At 47.6% G+C, this 9,153-nt stretch overlaps 1 protein-coding gene across 1 annotated transcript in view; it reads left to right on the top strand.

Moving 5' to 3' along the window:
• Window positions 1–226: 226 nt before the first annotated feature.
• Rrp12 (ribosomal RNA processing 12 homolog) overlaps window positions 227–9,153 on the top strand; it is a 36,046-nt gene continuing 27,119 nt past the window's right edge. Inside the window, exons 1-7 of the mRNA XM_021152097.2 lie at window positions 227–473; window positions 1,039–1,268; window positions 3,995–4,078; window positions 5,251–5,327; window positions 6,177–6,282; window positions 6,469–6,585; window positions 8,986–9,124. Of these exons, the coding sequence (XP_021007756.1) occupies window positions 335–473; window positions 1,039–1,268; window positions 3,995–4,078; window positions 5,251–5,327; window positions 6,177–6,282; window positions 6,469–6,585; window positions 8,986–9,124 (892 nt within the window). The 5' untranslated portion in view covers window positions 227–334. The remainder of the gene's footprint in view (window positions 474–1,038; window positions 1,269–3,994; window positions 4,079–5,250; window positions 5,328–6,176; window positions 6,283–6,468; window positions 6,586–8,985; window positions 9,125–9,153) is intronic.

Raw genomic sequence — 9,153 nt, 5'->3', positions numbered from 1 at the left:
TTTTGAGAGTAATATAAATTTGTCTTTTAATTCCAAAGAAATTCCCGTTTTACAAGGTTTTTCTTCACGGCCACGAATCTTGGCGGTGCATCAGGAGCCCACAAAGCACCCCAAACACCAGAACTCCTTCTCCAGGGTTAAGATCTCAAAGCCTCAGAACGGATGTTGATTGGTTTTGCCATGGTAACAGATTGGCGACAGGAAGTGACATCAGAGGAAGGGGCTGCGGAGCCGGCTGAGGACACACACGTGGGTTCTGCCGTGGCTTCTGCTGTCTTTTCGGCGTGTGTGGACGCTTGTGCTCTGAGCGAGTGCGAGCCACCGTTTGGTCAACATGGGTCGCTCGGGGAAATTGCCCTCTGGTGTCTCGGCCAAGTTGAAGCGCTGGAAGAAAGGCCACAGCAGCGACAGCAACCCCGCCACTTGCCGCCATCGCCAGGCCGCTCGGAGCCGCTTCTTCAGCCGCCCGTCAGGTAGCCGGGCCGTGGGACTCCTTGGGTGGCATCTTGTGGCATTCGGCCTGCCACTTTGTAATGTCAGACTTGGCGCTCACTGTGAAGACCCGCCCCTCGAGTTTGACAGATGCGGAAATTGTCCTCTGAAGGGAAATGACTTGTCTAGGATACGGTCTCAGGGATGGGATACAGGGCCGTCACTACCCTTGGATGCCTCTTTAGATTTATGTATATGTTGGAGTGTCAGGGAGCGAACCCAGGATTTTGTGCACGCTAACTAAACACTCAACTACTAACCCACATCTTCAGCCTTCTGGTGTCTCCGTACAGTACACGACCCTGGCTCTGGATGTCGCTGTGCCTTTAGTACAGGGAAGCAGAAACATATCTGGGGGTTCCTTTCTCTTGGCTTTGAAAGTTGCAAGCGTACAGAGGGCTGTGCAGGCAAGCCTGGTTTGGAATCCTGCCGCTGGGATTGGGGGGCGTCTAAACCCTCTGGTTTGTTTCTTAAGGGGTTCTGTTCCATCAGCTAAAGGAAGTTTGGGTGTAAATGGGACCATTACCTTGTTACTCTGGTTCTCAGGAAAGAGCGACCTGACAGTTGATGCTGTGAAGTTGCATAATGAGCTGCAGTCGGGGACCCTGAGCCTGGGCAAAAGCCAAGCCCCTGAGACGACCATGGACCAAGATCCAGAGGTGGCTTTCACGGAGAAGTCCTCGGGCACGTTTCTGAGTGGCTTGTCTGACTGTACAAACGTCACTTTCAGCAAAGTGCAGCGCTTCTGGGAATCCAACTCAGCTGCTCACAAGGAGGTAGGAGATTGGTTGCTGAGTTTGTAGGGCAGTAGGCAGGGCACATTCAAGATGACTTTCATACAGCTCTGGTGACAGCAGCTGGTATTTCTGGATGATGTGTCATCTCTCTTACCCTTTGTCCCCTTCACATATATACTCTTGGGCAGAGTCCCCTTCACCACGATTGTGTGTGGTAATTAATGTTCATACATGTTTGAAATTTTTTGTTGTTTATTTTTTTGAGACAAAGTTTCCATTTGTAGACCAGGCTGGCTTCAAAGCCATAGAGATCAATCTGTCTTTGCCTCTCAAGTGCTGGGGTCAAAGGTTGGTGTCTTCATGCTCAACAAAGCATATTAATTTTGATTGTGTGTGTGTCACAGCATGGGCTTGAAGGCCAGAAGACAACTTTAGGGAGACCTTTCTCTCCCCTTCCACCATGTGGGGCTCAGGGATCAAATTCAACTTGTCAGGTTTGGAAGCAAGTACTTTACTGGCTGAGCCAGACTGAGGGTAGAAATGTTGTCAACCTTTGTCTCCTCAGCTGTTCTTCAAACAGGAATCTTTACACGTATTTCCAGGGACGCTAGTGTTCAAGTTCATGGTGGATAACTGTGGTTTGGGATCTGTTTTGTTTAACGAGAAATGTTTTACTTAATTGACATTTCAAAGTTAATATGTTTTTTAATTATTTAAGTGAGGAATATAAAAATGGGGGCTGGTGAGATGGCTCAGTGGGTAAGAGCACCCGACTGCTCTTCCGAAGGTCCAGAGTTCAAATCCCAGCAACCACATGGTGGCTCACAACCATCTGCAATGAGATCTGGTGCCCTCTTCTGGAGTGTCTGAAGACAGCTACAGTGTACTTACATATAATAAATAAATAAATCTTTAAAAAAAAAAAAAAAAAAAAGGAATATAAAAATGCTAAATGAGGGGCTCAACGGTTAAGAGCTCCGACTGCTCTTCCGAAGGTCGTGAGTTCAAATCCCAGCAACCACATGGTAGCTCACAACCATCCGTAATGAGGTCTGATGCCCTCTTCTGGGGTGTCTGAAGACAGCTACAGTGTACGTACATGTAATAAATAAATAAATAAATCTTTAAAAAAAATGCTAAATGATACAAAGAGATATAAATAGACTAAAGTGTTATAGCTAGTCTCCCAATTTGAGTCTCTCCAGTGGGCATTGTTAATAGGTCACTCTATGTATTTCTAGACTAGCACTGCCCAGTAGTGCTATAAAGTGAGCCACAAGTGATTTTGAATTTTAGAAGCTACATTTAAAAAGTAAAAAGAAATGGGTAAAATTAATGTATTCGACCAGTATGTATAAAATATTAGCATTTCAACACATTTAGTCAGTCTTTGTGTTATTTCTTTAGACTCTTATTTATTTTAGTTTGAGTGGTGAGTTTGTGTCACATGTCTGCACATGTGCCCATGGGGGTCATATCTCCTGGAGCAGGATTTGGAGTTGACCATGAGCTATCCGGTGTTGGTACTAGGAACCAGACTCCGGTCCTGTGCAAGGGCAGCGAGAGTTCCCAGCCACTGAGCCATGTAGACGCGCAGCTCCATCAGTCAGGATCTGTTGTGGTTATTGTTTTGGTTTTTAGCCTAGGGTCTCACTCAGTACCCCTGGCTGGCCTGAAACTTGATGTATGGACCAGGCTTGTGTTGAATTCAAGAGCTACAAGACCCTTGTTTTCCAAGTGCCAGGATTAAAGGTGTGTGTCACTGCTGGATGACAAGGTCGTTTAGTCTAGCTCATGTTGGCCTCTGACTCACAGTCATCGTCTTGCCTCCGCCTTTGGAATGCTGGGATCACAGGTGTGCGCCACTGTACCGAGTTCTGTTCAACGGTGTGTATGTTCACTAGGCTTTACTGAAATATGGCTATATTTTATATCCACCGTTCTCCGACTTTGTCACTGACAAAACAGTATTTCCAAGTTATTGTATCTAATTGTTCTCACATCGTTGGGGGTTTTGTTTTGTTGTTGTTTTTCAGTGTCATATAACATTTAAATCTCATTTTCGGGCATGGCGGTACATGCCAGCTGTAATCTCAGGACTTGGAAAGCCGAGGCAGGAGAATTGCTGTCAGTTTGAAGCCAGTTTGGGCTACATATTGAGACTATCTCAAAAAACCAAAAACAAGCCAGGCGTGGTGGCCCACGCCTTTAATCCTAGCACTAGGGGGGCAGAGGCAGGTGGATTTCTGAGTTCGAGGTCAGCCTGGTCTACAAAGTGAGTTTCAGGACAGCCAGGGCTACACAGAGAAACCTTGCCTTGGAAAACCAAAAAACCAAAAAAACAAACAAACAAACAAACCCTATCAAGTCTAAATAAAATAGTTCATCACCATCATCACCATCACTTCCTTCTGACTGCTGTTTCCCTCTTCTCCTCCTGGTCCCTCCCCTCTAGCCTCTCCTCAGCCCCCGTATTATCAGCCTTCTGTTGCCGACTATCTGTTCCAGTTTGTGTGCAGTGTACAGTGCGCATATTCACATAGGTCTTTCTATAAGAAACTGTCCTTGAGGTGGCTATGGAGCAGGCATGGTTTTGGGCGTCTTGTTTCCTGGGCCCTGTGGTGTGTGCTCCAGCTGTGGACTCAGATCTTGCTTGACGTTGGGTTTCATCAGGACATCAACTTGTGAAAGGGCAAGGGGCCACCCAGGCCAGGGTTGCCTTCAAGATAGGTCATGGCTACTTTATCCCCTCTCCCCCTGTGCAGATCTGCGCTGTGCTGGCTGCTGTTACGGAGGTGATTCGATCCCAGGGAGGCAAGGAGACGGAGACCGAGTACTTTGCTGCTCTGGTGAGTGTGTGTGATAGGGGTTCCGTGTTCCGAGCAGCAGGTCAGTCAGGCTATCAAGAGAAGACAGGTGCCCCTCGCCTGTGGGGCTCGGGCAAACCTCCTGTGGGTGAAAGTGCTGGTAGCATTACTGTCTTAGTCTTGTAAGACAAATGTCCATTGTCTTATGCAGACCAGTTAGAACTGGAAGATCCTCTTAAAGAAATTACTTCTTAGGCCACTATGGTCCTTTTAGGGATAGGACAGGATAGGACAAGATTATATCCATTATAATACTAGCATACTGTTCACTATTTTTAGTCTCATGAATGTACCATTGAGTTTTCCAGGAATTACCTGAAAACGGAAGACAGTTTGGGGGAGTTCTGTTTACAACAAGTTTTCGCTACGTAACTCAGGCTGCTTTTGAAATGATGTCAGTCTTCCTGTCTTAGCCTCCCAAGGGCTGTGAGCTGTGATTCCATGAACAGCATCATTGCTGCTGTGGGTTTTTTGTTTATTTTTTAGTACTAGGAATTGCACCCAGGGCTTTACATATGCCTTAAGTAACTCAACTGCATCCTTACCTCACAAGACAATAGTCTTTCTTCCTTCCTTTCTTAAGATAGGTTGATTGTTTATCCTAATGGAGAGTGCCACCACTATGCCAAGCAAGATAAAAATATTCTTATCCATTTTTTCTTTTCTTTTTTTTTTTTTTTTGAGACAGGGTTTCTCTGTATAGCCCTGGCTGTCCTGGCACTCACTTTGTAGACCAGGCTGGCCTCGAACTCAGAAATCCGCCTGCCTCTGCCTCCCGAGTGCTGGGATTAAAGGCGTGCGCCACCACGCCCGGCTCCGGCTCCATATTTTATAAGAAGAAAACTGAGTCACAAATGGTTACTAGGGCACTTGGGAGACCAGGAAGAGGCAGGTGGATCTCTGTGAGTTTAAGGCCAGCCAGGGATACATAGTGATACCCTGTAGTCTCAAAGAATAAATGAATAAAATAAGAAATATAAGGTTACTAGGCCAGAGTTACACAGAGGCAGAGCTCAGACTTGAACCTTATATACTTTGAAGAGTGTTCTTGATCATAACTCTGAGCACAGCATGTGGGTTCCACCTGCCACCCATGGTTTCCTGTGTATGCATTGTGTTACTTACCTGTCTGTACCCCTCACTCTGGCCCTCAGATGACAACAATGGAAGCAGTGGAGTCCCCAGAGTCACTGGCTGCCGTTGCATACCTATTGAACCTTGTCCTGAAGCGGTGAGTGCGGCTGGGGCTTGGCAGACGGAAGGACATGTGTGTGTGTGTGTCTGTCTGTCTGTATATATGAGAGAGGCAGAGACACAGAATATGTCTCTCTAGCCCACATACTTGGGTTTTTTTTGTTTTGTTTTGTTTTGTTTTGTTTGTTTGTTTGTTTTTGAGACAGGGTTTCTCTGTGTAGTCCTGGCTGTCCTGGGACTCAGAAATCCACCTGCCTCTACCTCCCAAGTGTTGGGATTAAAGGCATGTGCCACATTGCCGGGCCACCATACTTGGTTTTTAAGGTGAAAATATTTGGGCTGGAGAGACAGCTCAGCAGTTAAGAGTACATGAAGACCAGGTTTCAGATATCAGTACCCCATGCCAGACAGCTCACAGATGCCTGTAACTCCAGCTTTGAAGGATTCACTGCCCTCTAATGCCCCACAGAATGCACACGTGTGAGAATCTGTGTGCACCATGAATCTGTAGGTACAGTGGAGACCAGAAGAGGAAGTCAGACTCTCTGGAACTCCAGTTATAGCCAGCTATCATATGCTGGTTTCTGGGGAAGGGCAGTGGGACTGAATCATTGGCACCAGGCTACACAAGGAAGGACTTAAATATGAGGTTGTGTGACCCTGGGATGCCCTTATTCGGTGGTACAGAGGCTGGCTGGTAGGGAAGCTGAGAGACCCAGAGCTCAGGCATGGGGAGCACACTAACCTGAGGGGCAGACACATGAGCTCCTGTGCTGATTGGTGACTTGCTGAACGGCTGGGCCAGAGTGCGCGTCCCCTAACACCAGGGCCTGTCCCAGTTGCTTTTCTTTGGCTGCTCTGGATTGACTTTGTGTCTTCCCCACAGGGTGCCAAGTCCTGTGCTCATGAAGAAGTTCTCTGACACCTCCAAAGCCTTCATGGACATCATGTCTGCGCAGGCGAGCAGTGGCTCCACCTCTGCTCTCCGATGGGTCAGTGCCTGCGGATCCCTGAGTTCAGTGGGTGTGGTTAAAGCATGCGCCCTTCCTTGGCATTGGTATAGGGAGCGCTCCATAGACCCTTAAATAGATCTCTTTGGGCTTTTCCAGGATTGGTGAGACCCTGGACTCTTTCCCTGTGGCGGTAGAGCTGAGGGATTTTCTACGTTTTTCTTTAAGGTCCTCTCCTGCCTGGCCATCCTCCTTCGGAAGCAAGACCTGGAGGCCTGGGGCTATCCCATCACTCTTCAGGTGTACCATGGACTGCTGAGCTTCACCGTGCATGCCAAGCCGAAGGTGAGACTCTGGCTGCCCCAGAACCAACCTGTCTGAGCTGGGTTGGAAAAGACTTAGGACTTACACTCCTGGTTTGGTTTTTTTCTTGGTTGGGTGTGCGTGTGTGTGTGTTTGCATGTGTGGAGGATGCATGTAGTCACACATGCACACAGAAAGCGTCCTGCCGTTACCATTCTCAGCCTTATTCCTTTATTCCCAGAGTCTCTCATTAAGCCTGGAGCAAGGCTGGAGGCCGGTAAGCTCCAGCGGTCCTCCTGTCTGCACCCTGTATAGTTTCAGGGATTGCAAGTGCATGCTCTAACCTATGCCTGACGTTTACTTTTTTTAAAGATTTTATTTGTATTTGGGTGAGTGTGTATGGCATCCGTGTGCAGAGGCCATAAGAGGGTGTTGAGTCCTCTGTGACTGTAGTTATAGGCAGTTGTGAGCCACCTATGTGGGTACTGGAAACTAAACCCATGTTCTCTAGAAGAGCAGTAAGTGCTCTTAACCATTGGGGAATCTCTCAGCCCCCACCCCTTTCCTGTATTCTCTTCAGTTCTGAGGACTTGAATTCGTTCTCATATTTACACAAACACTCTTACTTGCTAAGCCTTCTCCCTAACCCCAAGTCCTGGGGTTTTGCAGTTTTTTGTTTTTGTTATTTGAGACAAGGTCTCACTTTATAGCCCCTGGATGACCTGGAAATTGCTATGTAGACCAGGCCGGCTTTGAACTCAGAGATCCACTTGCCTAGGATTAAAGGCTGTACCACCATTCCCAGCCAAGTCCTGAGCTTTTCTTGAGATTCTGCTCCCTGCTCTTCTGAGGCCTTGTCCACTTAAATCCAGAAAGCGAGGAGCACCCCTCCTCCAGCAGGGTAGTCACAGCCTGGTGCTTTTTGAGTCTCTCTTCAGCCTTCTCAGCTCCCTCATTCTTCCTTGGCAGGGAGATGGTGGTCTTGATGGGGTGTCTGGCATCATACAGACCTACTCCCCCTCCTCCCTTCTGCTTTATTTTTGTTGTTGCCATATTGAGCAATTATTGAGCCTTGAACCTTGGGCCCCATCCATACTAGACAAGCACTCTACCACTGAGCTATCTCTCCAGCCACATTCTTGCTGTGTCGTTTTGAGAGAGAAGATCTTACTAAGATACCCAGCTTGGCTGTGCACTCACTCTGTAGTGTAGGCTAGGCAGACCTTGAACTTTGACTTGCCCTCTCAGCCTCCCCAGCAGTTGGAATTACAGGCCTATCACCAATCCCAGCTCTGAGCTGGGTTCTTAGTTCATCTTGAGTTATCACCTTGGGCAAGTTACTTAATGTCTGTAAGCCTGGGCCTCCTAACTAAGAGATAGTTCCAGTCTTGCAGCAGTTATGTGGAGTCTCTGGCCTGGGGCAGTCCCTGCTTTATATAGCAGGCACTCACCAAGAGGGTCTGTGCTGCTTCCTTAGAAATTTAGAGTTGGGAACATGCGATTCCTTGTGTATTCCTGTGATCATTAACACACCTTCTCTAGGTCGCTGTTACAATGCCACTTCATTAGAGTGACACTTTGTCAGCTGTGTATGGATGTCATTTGTTCTTTGTTTGCTTCCTTGTTTGTTTTGGTGACAGGGCCTCACTATGTAGCCCTGGCTGGCCTCAGAACTCAGTGATCTGCCTGCCTTTGTCTCCTTAGTGCTGAGATTAAAGGAGTGGACCATTGGGGCTGAAGATATGGCTCAGTGGTTAAGAACACTGCTCTTGCAGGGGGCTAGGATTCAATTGCTAGCAGCCACACATCTGTAAAATAGGTCCAGGGGACCCAACACCCTCACACAGACATACATATACAGGCAGAACACGAATGCATATAAAATAAATATAAAAGTAAGTATATGCCATCACCCAGAGCTATGTGGGTGTTTTGCCTGCATGTATGTATGTGTATTACATGCATGCCTGGTGCCTGTGGAGGCCAGACCAGAACATCAGATGCCCAGAAACCAGAGTTAGAGGTGGTTGTAAGTCTCTGTACCTTGATTCTCTGCAAGAGTAGCTAGGGCTTTTAACCTCTGAACCATCTCCCCAGTACCTGCAAGTATCTTCTGCTCTATATTTGCTTATTTTCTTGCCCCAGGCGAGTATCATGTACTGCTTACTGACACTTGGTTAACACTTAGAGCAGTGGCCCTGGTATTGCTGGATAATTAAATGACTATATCCCTGTCTGAAGATGAGGACCCTGTTGCTCAGAGATTTGAGTCTCTGGGCTGCCTCAGGGCCATTTGGCTAGTTAACGGGCTTCGGTTTCATTCTGTAGTGTATATCCCGCTACAGCAGTGGGTATTATATAGTAGGTGTTCCATCAGGCTGCTAGTGGCAGCTGTGCCAAGGCTCCAAATACCTATCCTTGTTCCATTTACTTTCCCTTCAGATCCGAAAGGCTGCTCAGCACGGAGTGTGCTCAGTTCTCAAGGGCAGTGACTTCATGTTTGGTGAAAAGGCCCCCGCCCATCATCCTGCTGCCGTCTCCACTGCCAAGTTCTGCATCCAGGAGATTGAGAAGTCTGGAGGTGAGGCAGCTAGGTCCAAGGGGAGGTGG

This window comes from Mus caroli, chromosome 19, assembly GCF_900094665.2.
Source record: "Mus caroli chromosome 19, CAROLI_EIJ_v1.1, whole genome shotgun sequence".
NCBI classification, from domain to species: domain Eukaryota; kingdom Metazoa; phylum Chordata; class Mammalia; order Rodentia; family Muridae; genus Mus; species Mus caroli.
The sequence above is the reverse complement of the archived record's forward strand: the minus strand, read 5'-3'. Positions and strand labels throughout refer to the sequence as shown.